At 44.5% G+C, this 19,035-nt stretch overlaps 1 protein-coding gene across 1 annotated transcript in view; it reads left to right on the forward strand.

Moving 5' to 3' along the window:
* Window position 1: 1 nt before the first annotated feature.
* The window catches only part of RNF130 (ring finger protein 130), a gene marked incomplete at its 5' end in the record, with an annotated part of 100,458 nt that continues 81,424 nt past the window's right edge, over window positions 2-19,035 (forward strand). The window contains one exon of the mRNA XM_032395764.1: window positions 2-146. Within this exon, the coding sequence (XP_032251655.1) occupies window positions 2-146 (145 nt within the window). The remainder of the gene's footprint in view (window positions 147-19,035) is intronic.

Genomic DNA, 19,035 nt, shown 5'->3' on the forward strand with positions numbered 1-19,035 from the left:
CTACACGGCGCTCATCAACGTGACGGTGCAGGAGCCCGGCCGCGGCGCCCCGCTCACGTTCCGCATCGACCGCGGGCGCTACGGGCTCGACTCGCCCAAGGCCGAGGTCCGCGGCCAGGTGCTGGCGCCGCTGCCCATCCACGGAGGTGAGTGCGGGGCCGCGGAGAGAGCAGCCGGCGCGGGGGGCGGGCGGCGGCCCCCTGGGGAGCCGGGGCGCGGGGGCGGCGGGCGCGGCGCCCCCACCCCGGCCGGGCTCGCCGCTGCGTTCCGCGCCGCTCGGCCGGCGGCCCCGGGGCCGAGCATTCCGTCGTGTGCCCCCGGCCTGCTCCGCGGCTGGCAGGGGGGCTCCAGACGCGTCCGGGGGGCTTCCTCTTCTTGTCGGAGGACTTAGAAAACGTTCCTTTTCGTTTAGGTAGCTCGTTTACGGGAGGGCATTGCACTGCGAGTTTGCGGGGACAGTTGAGACAAAGGAGGTGGCGGAGGAGCGCAGAACTAATTCATGGTGGATGAGGTTCTAAGCTGTCTTTTGGGGATCGGCAGGTTTGTTCCCGAAATCCCAGACTTAACGCTGCCTTGGATCTCGGAGGATGAGGCCCTTTTCGAACGGGAAAACGTGCCGTTTTTCTTAAGTGGCAAGTGGGAGGAGGGTGCAAGAGGAAAATGGGCATCTTCCCTGTTGCTTTTGGCTCTTGTTCTGCCCCAGTAGTTTGACTGTAATTTGACTCCTGAAAAATCTCACATTATGAAGAATCTGATACCGATTGGGACTAGGAGCCAAGTCTTCAGGGCACCGGTGCTGAGCAAAGGGGAAATGGATAAAATTTTCAAGAATTGTCTTATCCTCATGTCTTCCTAAAAACACGGGTTCTGTCTCATTATTTGGTATAAAACATATATTTGTATACGTCACTGGCCATGTTTTAAAGGAACCATTCTCCCTTTTGATATTTTCTGTGGGGTTTTTTTTTTTCTTTTTCTTTTCCCACTGCTAACTTTTTGGAAAATGTCTGCTATCTTCTCCACCCCCACACTCATCCTGAGAATGCTGAGAGGGTTGTTTTTTTTTTTTTAAGCTGCTATTCATGTTAAAATGACCTAAGCAAGGCAGCCTAAATAAGGTAATGGTGTTTGTTTTTATACTCTAAATATTAAAGCATCATGCCTCTTCTGAGATCTGTATTTGTGATCTCAGATCTGCTGAAGTGCTAAGCTGTTTGTATACTGACTGAGGAAAGAGAATCCTGCAAGGCTTTCACTGTAGCTTGCCCCCAGTGTAGACCTGCCCTTTAAAACTTCATTTGTACACCAACAATCAGGTGCTTAAAGGGCATTCTTATCTCCACTTTGTTAAAAATGGCAGTTAGGGTCCCAGCGTGCCCGCAGAAACGACTTTGGTCTTTGGTTCATTTAGTAAATGTTTGTGTCCCTGTTCTGTGCCAGTCACTGGAGTTGGATCCCATCGTGTTGCCAAACTATGGCCCTAACAATGGTAGCCTCTTTTCTGGTGCTGAGAACCAGGAGGGTCACGGGGAGGGGAAGGAAGAGGAAGAGAGAGAGGCAAGCTGTTGTGGAGCAAGAGCTGGCCCTGTGCAGTGTTTTGAAATCTGTGGTTTTTCTTTGGGGCTTGGTTCCCTCTAGCACCCTAAATCCATGATCCTCACTTTTAGATTCTTGCCTCCAGAGTGTTCCATGTTTTAAAACTACTTGTTGCTTTCCTGTCACCCCAAACAAAAGCCCCCTCTTTGAGAAAGCTTGTTTTAGGTGTTGGAATAGAAGGGTATTGGGAGCTCACATGCAGCTGCTGTGTGGATGAGGGTTAGTCCTATTCCTTTGTCCCTGGGGAGGTAGCATCACTGTGGGATTCAAGGTTCTGAGTCCTGCTGTACATATACATACTTTGTGACACTAGGAACGTAAATTGGCTGCGTAACCTCAGTTTCATCAGCAAAGTGGAAGGATGACATATTTACCTCAGTAAGGTTGTTGAGGTATAAATGGTTCCTGCTTTTTTTAAAATTTTTTTTTAAGTAGGCTCCACGCCCAGCATGGACCCCAACATGGGCCTTGAACTCACGACCCTGAGATCAAGACTTGAAATCAAGAATCAGATGCTTTTAACGGACTGAGCCACCCAGGCATCCCCTGGTTCCTCCATTCTTAAAAAGACCAGACTTGTTAACCTAAATGAGTGTCTAAATTGGTGAGGTTTTAGACACCCTGTTGAAGTGAACACATTGGGGCAGTGTGTAAAGGCTGGGTCTGGGGTCAGTTTCCTTAAGTGTCTGTCTTCCCCTTCTCCATTCTCTAGGAGCTCATTTTCTTTTTGTACGTGAGATTGCTCTACGTTCTCTCATGGTGTGAGAGGTGAGACCCTACAGGTGGTTTGGATCTGACTTCCTACTAAGGGATCTGCAGACATAGGTGCTTTCAGTCCGGCAAATACTAATCGAAATCCTTTGTACCACTGGGGAGACAGGGGTAACAGCAGTGAACAAAACAGATAAAAATCTCTCTTCCTGAAGTGCTAGTAAGGGCCTTTATAAATCAGTTCACCTGTAAATCGTGAAATCCAAGGCATTTTCCTGCTCTTGTAGAAGGAACTTAGGAATGTATCTTAAAAACAACAGTGGTGGTATAAACCTGTTAAAATTACTCATGTTTAAGGAGTAGCTTACATCAGTTATACCTCAGTAAAAAAAAGGAGAGAGAGAGAAAATGGCTATTCTTGATTTAGTGAGTTTCAAAATTTTATATTTTAAGAAAAAATACTGCAATTCTAGTGATCTTTATGCCTTATAATTTTGAATTGAAGAGAATTCTTAGCATGTTTGTGGAGGACTTACTGTGTATTGACAGTAAACAAAGTGATATTCAAATTACACATACAAAAAAGTTACGAGACAGAATTCCTGGCAAAAGCAGCTGTGGGCAGTAGATGTGAATCAATCTTCCTGTCCTTTCCTTTTCCTTTCCTTTTCCTTTTCCTTTCCTTTCTTCTCTACACCCAATGTGGGGCTTGAATTCAACATCTGCTCCCCCCCCCCCCCACCCCCCAGCCAGCCAGGAGCCCCTAGATGTGAAATTAATGAAAATGCATTTTGAGGATAAATGTTTGGTAGTAATGAACATAAAGACAAAATAACTTCGCATTTTCCTAGAGCTTAACATGGTGACTCATTTTATATCTATGACTTGATGGGTGAAATATTAGAAACCTTTCATATTTTGAAGTGCTACTATCAATTAGGCATGTATGAATTTCTGAGTAAAATTTATTTGCCTTATGTCCTTAAAGGATAAACAGGCAACTTTTTCTTTAGATGCTTTGGTATTTTAAAAGTACATTTTGGGGGCGCCTGTGTGGCTCAGCTGGTTAAGCCTCGCCTTCGGCTCAGGTCATGATCCCAGGGTCCTGGGATCGAGCCCCGCATCCGGCTCCCTGCTCGGCTTGAAGCCTGCTTCTCCCTCTCCCTCTGCTCCTGCTTGTGTTCCCTCTCTTGCTGTGTCTCTCTCTGTCAAATAAATAAAATCTTTAAAAAAAAAAGTACATTTTGGAAAGTGTTAAACTCTATAAAACAGTAAGTGTTCCACTTTGAAAATCCATTCTTTTTCATTAAATAGAATGCATTTGTAAATGGAGATTTCATTTGTCTGGTGCTAACGAATTTCACATTTTAACTGAGAATTCATTTGTAGATATGGGCTTTTGAAGAGACGTATTTATTTGCAGATTCCAGTAGCTTTCTTACTACTAATTTACTCAAAGGGGGAGCTTAGAGCTAGAAACAAATGTAAACCAGCTAGTGCCTACTGTGGAGCAGACATTGTAACTGCTCTGTGCGCGCACACTAACTTTTTGTCTGAGCCTGGAGTGGGGGGTTGGGAAGGAGAAGGCCCTGTGTTGATGATGTCATTGTGTCTGCAGATGGGGGAAGAATCTGGTGTCAGCCACTTTTTGCTTTGCATAGAAATTTTGAGGATTGGATGTTTCAGCCTGAGAGAACAATTTTACCAAATGTTCAGCTTGGGGGGGTGGGTGTTATCTTACCGTACAGATGCAATAAAAAATTTTTTTAATAGCTTAGGTTTAAGAAAGTGATTCTATGGGATGAATCCATTAAACCTGAACATGGTTTTTAAAATTCTGATAGAGTGAAGGAGATTGATGTGGAAATAAGACCTTGGCTGAAAGCGGTCATATACTGTTGGAATTCATTCACAATGGCAAAGGCAGGGGCTACTGAAGATAGTTAGAGATTTCAAAATATTCAGAGAAAAAATAGGTATGATCCTGGGAGCAGGGACTCTGAAAGGAAAGAGAATTCAAAAGGAGCTGGAGGTTCTAAAAACCAGATTTTAACATAATTAAGCAAGCAAGCAGATAAAGGAGATATATACAATAAATTATATTTATATTGAATTTTACAATTTTTTACAGATTTTATTTGGGAGAGAGCAAGAGGGGAGGGGGAGTGGGGGGAGGCAGACTCTCCATTGATCAGGGAGCCCAGTGCAGGGCTCGATCCCAGGACCCTGGCTGGGATCATTACATGAGCTGAAGGCAGATGCTTAACTGACTGAGCCACTCAGGCGCCCCTATATTGAATTTTATAATTTAGAAAATGGTTTTACATACTCTATTTTTCCTTCACTTTTGGATGATCCATTGGCATATAAATATTCGAATATTTTTTAGAAAACATTTGACCTTCTCACCAAATATCCATCCTGCTACCATTCCATTTCTCTGTTTCTCTTCAGTGTTTCCTCCTGCTGTTCACATTGTGGGGATCTTTGATTGCTCTGCCGGTGATGTTGATAAAGAATGGCATATTTAAAAGATTTTTTTTTAAAGATTTTATTTATTTATTTATTTGAGAGAGAGAGAGAGACTGAGAGAGAGAGCACATGAGAGGGGGGAGGGTCGGGAGGGTCAGAGGGAGAAGCAGACTCCCCGCCGAGCAGGGAGCCCGATGCGGGACTCGATCCCGGGACTCCAGGATCATGACCTGAGCCGAAGGCAGTCGCTTAACCAACTGAGCCACCCAGGTGCCCAAGAATGGCATATTTAAATGATGTATTGGCCTACAGAATCCCTAGGGTCTCAATGTGTGGAATGGTGGATTGGAACTAAGAAAAAAGTTAATAGGAGTGAATAAATAGTCCTGAATTCCAGTAAAACAAAACAAAACAAAACAAAAACAAAAAACCCGCCCGCATTAAAAGGTGTTGAAGGGAGATAAGGCTTAGCTGCCTTTCGCAGGATGGACCCTCTCTAGTTTCCATGCATCTGGGCACCTGGATCCTGGCCAGCGCTGGTCCTGCTTCGTAGAGGCCAGGCCCACCTCTAGTTTATGTTTAGTTCTGCATATGAGTTTTAAAAGGTGGACAGACCACAGAGCATTATTTTGAACATTATAAAAGAGAAACCCTTCATTTGCAGGAAGGTCAGATTAAATGACTTCTCAGATTCCTCCACCTTTATCAAAGTGTGACTGCAAAGTAGTAAGATAAATCTTTTTTTTTTTTTTTTAAGATTTTATTTATTTATTTGACAGAGAGAGACACAGCGAGAGAGGGAACACAAGCAGGGGGAGTGGGAGAGGGAGAAGCAGGCTTCCCACGGAGCAGGGAGCCCGATGCGGGGCTCGATCCCAGGACCCTGGGATCATGACCTGAGCCGAAGGCAGACGCTTAACAACTGAGCCACCCAGGCGCCCCTAAGATAAATCTTTTTGAACAAACCTGCCAGAATACACCTATGAAGGAGAGTGATTCTTTTCACACCAGTCCCATGGCTTCATGTGTGTACATATATATACACACATACTGCTTAGTGATGAAAACATACGTTGAAACAATTTTTAGAATTTGTAAGATTATCTTTTCCATTGAACAGTTTTAAAAAAGATGTGCAGTGTATCAAATCTTTGTCTTTCCTAGTAGATAGATTTGAATTTTGACAACAATTGAAAGTTATTTTGAGGCAGTTCTTTTTTATGTGCTCCTGAGCTCTCTCTTTAGGTAATTCTCAAGAGAGAAAGTCTGGTGTGTTTTAGGCCATGTCCGTGACATCTGTGGGATGAATGGGTGGTCCTCAGAGCTGATTCTTTTGAGTATTTAAGTATAACAGTCTTGACTTATTTACAAAATAAAACTGCTCTTTAAGATCATCAACATTTGTTTTATCATCTTTAGAATATTTTATACAGTAGACATTATTTTCCATAAATGTATAGCTTTCTTTATTGTTAGAAGCAGTTTTGAATAAAACAAAGGGAGCTCTTTAAATGCAAAATGGCATAAGTACAAAAGTACTTAAGTACCTACTCTGGGGGCCCCTGGGTGGCACAGTGAAGCGTCTGCCTTCGGCTCAGGTCATGATCCCAGGGTCCTGGGATCGAGCCCCACATCGGGCTCTCTGCTCCTGCAGGAAGCCTGCTTCTCCCTCTCCTCCCTGCCTATGTGCTCTGTCGTGCTAGCTCTGTCACTATCTCTGTCTCTCTCAGATAAATAAAATCTTAAAAAAAGAAGACCTACTCTGTGCTTGTCCTACAGTGTGTGCGGAAGGTGCAGTATGCACTTCCCGCCTGGGGGAGCTTAGCCTTCTTGCTGAGGTCACCTTTGTCTGGGTGTGCCGTTGTGCAAGATGGTGCCGGCTGTCTTCCACCTATCGGTGGGCGTTTTTCTAAACAGGGGTCTGCAGACTACAGCCACCTGTTACTGTGAACAGATAATGGAAGACGACTGTGGCCGTTTGTTCACATGTCTTTGGTGGCTTTTGAATTGGGTGGTTGTGACAGGATCTGTGGCCTGCAAGCCTAAACTGCTTAGTCTCTGGCCCTTTAAGAAAACGTTTGACAATCTGTGTTCCAAAAGTTCATTTATACCTTAGTTTTTCCCTTGAAAAACCATGTTACGGATTTATGGATGAGGGTTTGATTCCTAAATGGCCCCAGACTATGACTCCTGGCAGTTAGGGACAGTGTGTTCTTTGTCTCAGCCCGGCACCTACGACTGTGCCTGGTACTAGCTAGCAAGCCACTGGAATATATGATTGCATTTAATCCTGTGCTGTTTGGTCTGGTAGTGGAACTGATGGCAGGCTTTGTAAGAAGGTGGGCGGGGGCGGCGGGTGACGGACAGAGTGTACTGTAGGGCCTCTGTTAGTGTGCTACGTTGTAAATGGCACGAAGACCAGAAAAACAAAAAAATGGTTTGGACGTGTAGCATGGAAAGGTTTCGTTGAAAATGTGGAATTTGAAGTCAACCTTGATTAGTTCTCTTTCCAGCCATAATGGAGTTAAAAGGGACCAGGTTTACATCCCCACCTAAAATGACTAGAAAACCTGACAAAGTTATGAAACAGCAGTTTTAGAAATAGGTCAACAAAGAGTACAAGACAGTGATCCCTGAGAGAAAGGAAATAAACAGTGGAGCCGTATGACTGCCCCAGCTTACAGCCTGGAGAGTTCTGTGTTGCAGTGCAAGGAAGGGGAATCCAGAAGGAACCCAGTGGGCTCCTTGAGTTGCTGAGACAGAGGTCAGAGCTCAAGGAGGCCAAGGCAGTTGGAATGGGCTTGGATATGCAGGAGGTAAAGTACCAGAGAGGAGGGAGCACCACAGAGCGTGAGCTCTGCAGAGCTGCAACGGCTCCCCTCAAGTCTTTGGTTGAGTACTGATCTGTACATTTTACAAAGAACGGTCAGAAATGAGCAGATGGAAGAACTCTCAGAGTTCCCACGAGGCTGGGGATCATTCATATTCTCATCGATCAGTGTAGGGAGACCCTCTAATGCACAGGGCATGGAGCGAGGCCACATTAGCCCTAAATAAAAACCTGTTCTGGACCCTACCTAACAAAGCTTAGAAGCACACTTTAAAAGGATCAGACTGATTCCAAGTAACTGGTCCAGAACAAAGCCCAACAATATTTAAAGGGATGCAACGACATCTGGGTCCCCAAAACATAAAATCCAAGACCCAATATCCAGTCAGAAATTACCAGGCATGCTAAGAAACAGACAAAAACGATCCATAGCAACAGGCCCAGAAATGGAACAAATGAGAGAGTTGCAGATAAGGATGTTAAATCAGCTATTACAGATCTACCCAGTTTGTGCAAGGAGATAAAAGAAACTATGGACACGATGAGGAGAGAAATGGATACAGAAAAGACCCACGTCAGACTTCTAGCCATGAACTCAAACTTGAAAAAGTGTAGGGTTTATATTGATAGAGAAGAGAAGAGTAATGAGTCTACCAAGAGGATGTTTGCTGCTCTCATGCTCTCAGCGTATCCCAGGCAGAGACGTGTAGTTGACACACGCTGTGTCCCACACTGTGGACTGAGGATGGGGCTGGAACTGTACAGCCCTAGGTGGTTACGGGTTTTGGGAATTTGGGGTTCTCCAGTCTCTCACTTAGTATCCTTCTTTAGAGCCCTCTACGCAGTCGGAAATTATATTTCTGGTTGGTTTGTTTCTGAGGGCAGGGATGCAGTTTCTGTGTCCACTCTTGTATACTCAGTGCTTAGTGTGGTACCTGGCGCAGAGTAGGCTATCAGCGTTGGGTAGTTAGCGCTGGATGGATTAAAGTGGGTGAGGGAACCCGCCAGCCGTGTGGCTGTAGGGATTCATCAGAGCTGGGATGTGATGTAGGTCTCTCTGACTGCAGCATCCATACTTTAACCACTTTTTTGTACTGCTTCCCAAGTGGGTTTAATAAATTATGATCTGTCCACTCAGTGGAATGTTACACAGCCATTAAAGGGGATCGTGAAAGTTGTGTATATCCTACAAAAATAAATGTGCAGTGATTGAACTGTGACTGTGTAAAATCTGTTTACAGTGGACAAGGACTCAAAGTAATGTGCAAAAATAAAACCGGTTGGGTTATATTGATTGGATGGTGGGTGATATTTCTTATTTTCTTTTCTCTCTCTTTTTGTGAAATCGTTAATTTTCAGTACAGAACCTTCATAGGGGAAAGGCACTCCCCAAAGGGAACAAGTCCGTGTCAACAGGTTGGTTTTCTATTTGTTTATTCCCTAGTTTCAAGAAGAATGGAATGAATTCCAAGCCGTGGTCAGAAAGAGTAGGAAACTAGAAGATACCAGCCATATATTGAAAAGGGCATGTTTTGGGGCACCTGGGTGGCTCAGTCATTAAGCGTCTGCCTTCGGCTCAGGTCATGATCCCAGGGTCCTGGGATTGAGCCCCACATCGGGCTCCCTGCTCAGCAGGAAGCCTGCTTCTCCCTCTCCCACTCTCCCACTCTCTCTCTCTCTCTCTCTCTCTCTCTGTCAAATAAATAAAATCTTTTTTTTTTTAAGATTTTATTTATTTATTTGAGAGAGAGAATAAGATAGAGAGAGAGAGCATGAGAGAGGGAGGGTCAGAGGGAGAAGCAGACTCCCTGCTGAGCAGGGAGCCCGATGCGGGACTCAATCCTGGGACTCCAGGATGATGACCTGAGCCGAAGGCAGTCGCTTAACCAACTGAGCCACCCAGGCGTCCCAAATAAATAAAATCTTAAAAAAAAGGGGGGGGAGGCATGTTTTTCCCTAGTAAGAAAAAGGGAACTCCAAAACCAGATGTGAAACAAGTAAAATGTGGCATGATTCTGAACGGTTAGCAGATCCTAGGAAGAGAAGTGGAATCCTAGCACCAGGCCCAGCTGTTCTGTAACATTTCTGTAATGATGATGTTAACACTTCAGTGGTTTTGTTGGTTTTCACTGTTTAAAATGAATCTGCAGTTAAAGCATAGAAGGCTCTATTAGTTGTAGGACAGAAAGTAAACATTACCAACCTTAAGAACATACCACTATAAATAGATGACAAAGGTGGAGAAATGGAAGAGAGAAAAGACGTATCAGGAGCAGGTAAGGACCCCTGTCTTCGTCTCTCCACACAAGGTAAGCATTCAGGAGGGGGTCTGGAGTTGTAGCCACCGGGAGGGTTTAACCACAAGAAAATCAGGAAATAACAAAATCGATGGCAAAGCCTCGGTGAGCAAAATCTTGATTTGTGACCTCGTAAATCCACGGTGTCTAACGGTGACATAATAGCTGTAAGCCTTCCTGGAACCATGGAGGGTAACCACCAGAAGAACCAGAAACAGAAGTTAAAAGTGGATGCCTTTTGGGACTTGGGACAATGGGGTGGATGGGGCAGGTGCACTTCCCTGTATGCCATTGGGTGAATTTTTCTTTGCTGCGTGTGGACACTGAGATCCCCACTCTTTCCCCTGTCCACACTGCAAATGAATTCTGCTCCCGCCCCTTTTTTCCTTTGCTGAAACTCCCTGCTTTCCCAGCATCTGCGGTCTTCTGCAGCTCCATGGCCCTGCTGTAGAACGTAGGGTTCTGCAGAAACCAAGCACTGTCTCCAGAGCGTTCCTGCTTCGTTGGCACCGACAGACTCTGAAATCGGGAGACGCTACCATTGAATTACCTGATTTTATTTCATAAACAGCTCTACGTCTATAGACCCTAAAGTAATTTATTACAGTAGCTGTTACGTTGGCTCATCATATTTCCCTTTTCTCTGGCAACTACCTTCCTCCTCAGTCAGTTGTAATGAGGCCTCATCATTGATTGAGCATAGGATGACCCCATGCCTTGGCCCCTATTGGAGCTTTTTCAGCCCCCTTTGGGCTTCTCACTTCTCTCCTTATTTGATGTAGATTCCATGAGTCTTCATGATAATCACCCCTTTTTCCTCTATTCTATATCACACTCACTTGGCAGAATCTCAGTCCTGGGTGAGCCACGTATCATTCATCTTCTCTGCGCTTCCTGTCGCCCCGCAGCTGAATGTTGCTAGAGAAAATTTGAACAGCCCAGCGGACCAAGGTTTGAGAACATAAAATTTAAGCAAAAACAAATGGGCACTTAATGTTCAGTAATCCAAAAACATTTTTTTTTTTAAGTTTTTTATTTATTTAAGTAAGCTCTACACCCAACATAGGCTCAGACTCATGACCCTGAGATCAAGAGTCACACGTTCTTCCAACCGAGCCAGCCAGGCCACCCCCCCCCAAAATATTTTCTTCTAAAGAAGTGAGACAGCTCTCTGAGGCAACAATTTTCTCTCTCTGCAGTGCCTGCTATTGTCTCTTTCTCTTTACCATCAGCCTGGTCTTCTCTTCTGAGCCCTGGAGTCGCACATTCAACTCTCCCTGCTTGGTGTCTTCAACCTAAATGTCTCAAGGACATCTCCGGGTTGAAGAGCCTCAGATGGAGCTTTTGATATATTTTTTGCCTTCCTGTCTGCTCCCCCTGCTCCCTAGTCTTCCTCATCTCAGTAAATGACATCACTGTCCGCTCTTAATATTTAAACAAATTTAGGAGTCATCCTTGCTGCTTTTCCTCACATTCCACATCGGATCTTTCCTCCACAGTTCACTTTCAGGTCTTCAGAATATACACATCTCTCTGTTGCTTGCCATTCTCCCTCCTGCCACCCCAGTGTAGGCAACTCTCACCTCTTACCCTTTCCTGGTTTCTCTGCCTCTTCTCTTCTCTGCCATCAATCTTTTCTCCCTGCAGTAGCCCAAATTATCTTGAAGCTTCTACACGAAATCATAACACTCCCTGTGTAACCCCTTTCAGCGTCTTCTCGTCGTCCTTAGAATGGAAACCTGAACTCCGTGCTGTGGTGTGCTCCCTTCACTCCTGCCGCTCAGCTCACCGCTGGTCACCATGCCGAGGCTCTTCTGATGTTCTTTACTTCCCAGAGCTTCTGAGTTTTCTTCACAATGTGTACCTCCTGGCTGCCGTCCCACCCACCTCCACTTCCTACTCCCCCATACGGTGTTTGCCGTACTAGTGGAGATTTACAGTTCTTTGGTTCTGTATAATGGCCGATTAAAGGGGCAGACAGAGGCACGGGAGAAGAATTACAGAGTGTCCGAACTCAGTGGTCGCCAGTGATTCTCAAGTCTAGCCACCCATCCAAAGCCTCAGCATTCTTGTCTGGTGATTGTACAGCTCCGGCGTGAACACATGAGCCACAGAAATCCACCACGTTCAGCTCTGGAAAACAGTGTTAGGAAGTTTTTCAGCTGGGAAAAAAAAATTGGTTCACATATTTGTAGGCAGTAGTTGATTTCCTTGTTTGACTCAAATCCTCTAACCCTTCGGCTGTATGTCCCTATTTCTTTGGACCATTCTTAAGAATATGGTGTCGTAAACGTCAAAATGCATTTGTCTGTCAGTACTCCACTTAAAGGATGTGGTGGGCTGAGTAGTGTCCCATAAAAGTTCATGTCCACCTGGAATCTCGGAGTGTGACCTTATTTGGAAATAGGATCTTGACAAATGTTAAGTAGTTACGGATCAAGATAAGATCCTAGTGGTTTGGGGTGGGCCCTAAATCCAACGTGGGCATCCTTATAAGGAGAGGAGAGGATTCAGAGAGGCACCGAGGGAAAAAGGCCACAGGGAGAGAGAAGGAAGCAGGTCACAGTGACGCTGCCACGGCCAGCCGAGGATCGCTGGCGAGCCCCAGAGGCTCAGAGAGACGTGGGACCATCGCTCCCTGGGAGCCTCCAGAAGGAGCCAAGCCTGTGACCCTTTGATTTCAGCGTCTGGCCTCCAGCACTGCCGGGCAACACAGTTCTTGTTTGAAGCCACCAAGTCTGTGGTCTTTTGTTCTGGGAGCCCTAGGAAATGGGTACACGAGAAACCCCCGACTGGGCACAGTAAATGTGTTTGCTGTCACCATCTCCGTACTGCTGGACACCTGCCTCCAGGCCCATAACTTGTCTTGGCTCTAATCACTCACTCATACTGAGCTTACCGTTGATTAAACCTTCTGAATCTTTTTCAGTGGCTGCCTTGAGCTGTGTGATTTTATCTTCACTGGACGCAACCTGTTCACTCAGCCTTTCAAGATACTCTTTGAATCCTGATTTGTCACCCACAGTCTTTACTCTTTCCAGTGGCTTTGTGTCAACAGTGAATGTGATGAGCATACTTTCTGGATCTTCATCTAAGTCAGGTCTTAACCTTCCGGGCTTATGGATCCCCTTTAAGGTTTTAATGAAAGCCATGGAGCTTTCTGCCAAAAAATACATATTTATGTAGATAACACAGAAAATTTTTTAGTAAGGTTTAGAAGGTTCAGATACCTCTTGAAGCCCCAAGTGGTCCACGAACACAAAGTTAAGGATCCCTGCTCTATGTAATTGATACAGTATTGAAGGATGTGAATGAGCAGACCCTCATAGTGTGTTGCTCAAGACCTTCTAAGATGGTTGACCTTGTTCCGTTCATCAGCACTTGGCCCGGGCACGCCACAGAGTTTTCTAATTTACTTCGTTGGCTTTGCATTTGGTGCTGTTTCTTAGTCTTATGATATCATAAAAGACATGATCAGGTGTTTTGATGGAAAGAACAAAGGTATTTATGGACTCTGTTCTGGATTTGCTAGGTCAGGAGCTATGGCAAGGAAGGAAAAGAAGTGGCTCTTTCATGGCTCCACCGTCGTATGTTAGTTTCCTGTTGCCACTGGAACCAATTGCCACAAACCAGCTGGCTTAAAACAACAACAGATTTATTGTCTTATAGTTCTGGAAGTGAGAAGCCCAAAATCAGGTCTCACCAGGCTAAAATCAAGGCACTGGCAATGCTGCACTCTTCCCGGGGGCTCTAAGGGAGAATCGGTTCTCGTCCCTTTCCCAGCTTCTAGAGCCTGCCTGCATTCCTTGGCTCATGGCCCTTCTTCTGTCCTCAGAAGCTGTAGTGAGGGTGAGGCATCTGCCTGCTCGCTCTATCTGATCTCCTGCCTCTCTCTTGCACATTTCAAAGACCCCATGATTACCTTAGGCCCACACACGCAGTCCAGGGTAATCTCTTTATTTTAAAGTCAGCTGAAGAGCAACCTTAATTCCCTCGTGCCGTGTAACCTAACATATTCACAGGTCCCAGGGATTAGGATGGGATCATGCAGGGGAGGGGGGGAGCGGCATTAGTCTGCCTTTCGTACATCATGGACTTGTGCTAGCACCCCATGATTACACCCTTCTCTTCTCAGGCTCTGCACTTACTCTTTTAATAATAACTTCTGAAATTTTGCCAAGGATCAGCAGTTCCCTACCACGTCCATAATTTGCACAATCCACCTTCATCACTTTGTAAACTTTGGAGTGCTATTTACCTAGGTTACTTTTCTAATGTCACTCGTCCGGGATTCACCAGACTGTGATTCATCCAGATCAGAAATCCTGAACTCAAGTCGGGCAGCTGCTTCAAACACTCATTCAGCAAATACTCATTCAGTACCTACTGTGTGGCAGGCAGGGACAAGAAGGTCCTGCACGCTGTCTGGGCGGGGAGGCAAGGTGAGTCAGCACCTGTGTATTGTCCAGTGGTGAAAACAGACATTGAACAGATGCTAACACACAAGTAACTGTTCATTACTGATTCTTGGGGAAAGTACCAGGATGCCAAGAGGGCATAAATGAGAGCTAACCCAGTCCAGGATGGTCAGGGAAGGCTCCTCTAAAGAAATGTTAACACTGAGACTAACACATGAGCAGATATTAAACTAAGAAGGGGCACAGAAAGGAAGCCCATTCCAGGGCCAGGGATCCTATAGAATCCTATATGAAGACCGAAAGGTACAAAAAACCCTTGGTGTGCTGGAGGAACGGAAAGGAGTAATTTAGAGACTAAGGGGAAATTGGTGTACAGTAGAGGTGAAAGGGTGGGTCAGTACTTTCTAGGCTGTGTCAGGATTTTTTACTTGATCTCAAGAAGAATAGAAAACTTTTGAAGGGTTTGTGGTTTGTTTGTTAAATGTTTGGTTATGGTAAAATACAGAGAATACAAAACTTACCATCTTAACCATTTTTTAAATGTACAGTTCAGTAGTGTTACGTGTATTCACATTGTTGTATAACCGATCTCTGGAACTCTTTATCTTACAAAACTGAAACTCCCCGTTTTTCCTCCACCAGCCCCTGGCAACCACCCTTCTACTTTCTGTCTCGAAATCTGACTGCTCTGGGAACCTCCTATAAGTAGAATCACACAGTATTTGTCATTTTGCGACTGACTTCTTTTCACTTAGCATAATGTCCTCAGGGTCCATCCATGTTGTGGCGTGTGTCAGAGCGCGGTTGCAGGGTTTTAACCTGAGGAGTGAGCTAGCCAGATTTTTTTTTTTTTTTGAATTAACATTTTTAGCTATAACCTACACAGAAAAATACACAATCCTAATTCTGTAGCTTGATGAGTTACCATAGTGTACACGCTGATGTAACCCCAAACCTGGTCACGAATGCGAGCATCACCAGCTCCATGGGGTTCCCCAGAAAGCCCCTTCCAGTCCCCACACCCCCTCTCCCCCTCCCCAGACTGAACACCACAGATGGCGCCAGTCGTTTCACTTTATGCACATAGGTCTTGGCATGCGTGCTTTTGTATTCCTGGGACGAGTTTTCTTTGCTCCCATCACTAACGTGTGAGGTAAACTCACATTACTGTCTGTAGAATGGTTTTGCCAGTGGCCGCAAACGTGAGTAGGTCACAGTTTATCCATGCCTCTGTGGATGGGCATGTGGATTGCCTGCTTTGTGGCTGTTCAACTAATGCTGGCGTGCACACGTTTTATGGGGTGTGTGCTCAGGAGGGGGCTGTTCGCTCCCTCTCAGTTTTCTTTCAGGCCCAGTGTGTCCGAGACAGTTCACCGTCTCTCCTCCAGAGCCCTGTTCCTCCTCCGATGGGTGCTGTTTCAATCAATAGCACCGCACCGCCTTCTACCCAGGCTGTTAGGCCAGAAACTGAGACATCTTCGTTAGGCCTCCAGCCCCCGTATCTAATTACTTACCACGTCCTGTTGATCCAGATCCCTAAGTGTCTCTAAAATGTGTCCACTTCTCCCCACATCTACCGCAGACTACTCTAATCTCCTATCTAGACTGTGGCCTCCTGACAGGCTTCCTTGTGTCCGCTGTCACCCACTCTAACCCATTCCCTATGGAACGGGAACACGGACTCTCTTGGTTGCGCATATACATGTATCCCCGGTATTATACTTATGAATGTTACGCCGTGCCCTTGGAGTGCTCTGATAGAGCATCTGAAGGCCCAGCACTTAGGTCAACAGCTGTAATAAATCTGTATTTCTAATAGTCTTCATGTTAATTTCTAACTTTTTTGCTTTATTTTCCAAATCCGATTAGTTGGGTTTTGGGTTTTTGGGGGTTTTTTTTTGTTTGGTTTTCCCCCCCTTTCATGGTGACTAAGAAGAGCTTGCACAGCAGTAGAAATGTCAGTTCTGCCAATTTTTTTTGTTTTGCTTTTTTTTGCAGGGTTTTTTTTTAAAGGCATTTGTCTACTATTTGAGGGACAGTTTAGTTAAAAGTAGATGGTCTCATCTGTAAATCCATGTAACTCAGCTGTTTTACAGTAAAATGAAAACAAACACGTGTGCGAGGGAGTCCCTGCTACCCTCTTTACATTTGTGGGATCCCACTCAGGACACCTCAGATACAGTAGGAGACATGACAGTGAGACGCGGATTGGGAAAAGCAGCCAGTGTTAATCCATAATGAAACATCAGTAAAGCTTCATTTCTTATTACCTATAACAGAATGATTTTCTTTTTTTAACTCAAGTAAACTTAGGTCAGTGGATATAAGATCAATACAAATACAAAGAAGAAGTTAATTGTGCTTCTATATGCCAAGAACAAGCAATTAGACAATAAATTTTTTAAAATACCATTTAAAATGGCATTGGCATCGAAAACCACAAAACATTGTCACAAGAAATTAAAGATCTAAATGAGTGGAGAGTCATCCCATATTCATGGATCCAAAGACTTACTACTGTTAATACAGCCAGTTGACCTTCAGGTTCAACATGATCCTAAGAAAACACCAGCTGGATTTTTGCAGAGATTGACAGGCTGATTCTAAAATTCACAGGGACCCTGAATAGTCAAAACAATCTTGAACAAGAAGAACAAGACCAAAGGGCTCCCATTTCCCGATTTCTGAACTTACCACAAGACGGTGTGGTGGTGCTGGCCCAGACCTGCAGATCAATGGACTAGAAGTGGGATCCAAAAAACCTTACATTTGTGATCAATTGATTGTTGACCAAGATGCCAAGACAATTCAGTGGGGGAAAAGAACTGTATTTTCAACAGAAGGTGCTGGGAAGACTGGACAGCCAAGAAGACTCCGAGGGGGAGAGAGGAGGCCAAAGAAATGTGCATTGTCTCAGAGTTAAGTGGTTCACCCCCCACTGACACTGCTGAGGAGGGTGAGGAGGGTGTGTGCCGAGGCCTGGAAAATTTGCTCTGCATTTGGTGACGTAGAAGCACAGTGACTGGAAATTTGGAAGAAAGCAGCTGTATTATTTTCTAAGTTCACCAACCCCAGGGCAAAGAAAGCTGGGTAATTACAGATCATCTTAATGGAATGAGAAATTTCTTGAAGAAATGAGCATGAGTGCACCAGGTACAAAGCGGTTTTACTGAGATAAGAGTGTGTCACAGAGAAGCATAACCTGAGGATCTGTAGATGGGCTTTCTCACAACCTCTGCACCCAGTTGCAGTGTCCTTTAGTCTTACTCTGATGGTCGCCCTTCTCAGGTTCTTCTCCTTGATAGAGGAAACGAAAGCAAAAAAAAGGTTTTGGGAAATGTTTTCATCCACTGTTTTGTTGACCCTGCAGTAGACCCATTTCTTTCCTACTTCTCTTGCTCTGAAAAAAAACTTGTAAGGAAATCTTTTGGGAAGGGGGTGAGAGAAGCCACTTTGCTTGTTCCTGTCGTTATTTGCAATCTTTAACTCTTCCTCGGCTTTTTAATTTTTGGAAAAATAATTTATAAGTCTGCACTGTCATCCTGCATTTGCCTCTACAGCTTTTGTGTGAGTCTTTCTTAAAGTTTAATTTATCTCGTGCATTCTTCCTGGTTTCATTATCTTTATCTATCATGATGATTTGTAATTGCCCAGCTATCTTTGCCTGGGTTTTGCAAACTGTAATGATGGGTTGCTTTCTTCCAAGTTCCTAGTCACTCCGCATTCTGAGCATGTGTTGGGTTCTGGGTCACAGTTGCCCCTGGTTATCCCTAGCCATTATCTTGTTGCAGACAAAGCAAATGGTAAAGCAGATCACGAACTTGTTAGACACCCTGCTTTTAGCTGAACAAGATCTCTGCAGTCCTGCAGGTCGTTGACACCCATCAGTACTCTCTCTTGTCTGCCGGCTCGGTGACCTGGTAAGAACTTTCGTATTTACTCTGTTTGGCTGGTGACATAGGTATATTGCCCCCATCAAAGTTTCATTTCTGTCTCTTAGACAGGTTCTTGAGTTCTGTTCTCTTGGATTTCCCTAAAGGACGTCTATTATCTTGATACAAAATATCTGCTTCTTTTTTCCCTCTGAATAATAGTTCCTTAGATATACTTTTCCATCATTACAGCCTAATCTTGAGATCGACTTCAACAAGTCCCGTTGATTAGTTGTTATTTAAGGTAAACTAAAGGTTTTTCTTATTACTTATATTTATTAGTTTATGGACATATCAGATTATGAAAACTTTAAACCCATTCTCAATTTGTTCATGTGAGTAGTCTCTCACAATGGGGTTTTTTTTTTTTCCCTAATTGTCCTCCACAAGGACTGACTTCATGATTTTTTTTTTCATGTTCTCCTACCTCCTTCCTCAGCAGTTAGCTATTCCTAGCCCATCATTTTTTTTTTTTTCCCCATACGGATGAGTCATTTCTTTTAACTCACATATTATTTATTCAAAGGTTAACAACAGCATTACACACTTAGCACCTGTCAAATGTAAGGAATGGTGGAGAACTGTGTGGATAGAAATTTGCATAAAGCAAGGACCCTAAGATGAAGAAATGTTCTTGCTGTATTTGTTCTTTATATATTTTGCATATTAGCTCCTTATCAGATAGATACATGAATTACAAATATTTTCTCCCATTCGATAGGTTGCTTCTTCATTTTGTGGATGGTTTCCTTAGCTGTGCAGCAGCTTTTTACTTCGAT

This window comes from Phoca vitulina, unplaced genomic scaffold (assembly GCF_004348235.1).
Source record: "Phoca vitulina isolate PV1807 unplaced genomic scaffold, GSC_HSeal_1.0 scaffold87, whole genome shotgun sequence".
Classification (NCBI taxonomy): Eukaryota; Metazoa; Chordata; class Mammalia; order Carnivora; family Phocidae; genus Phoca; species Phoca vitulina.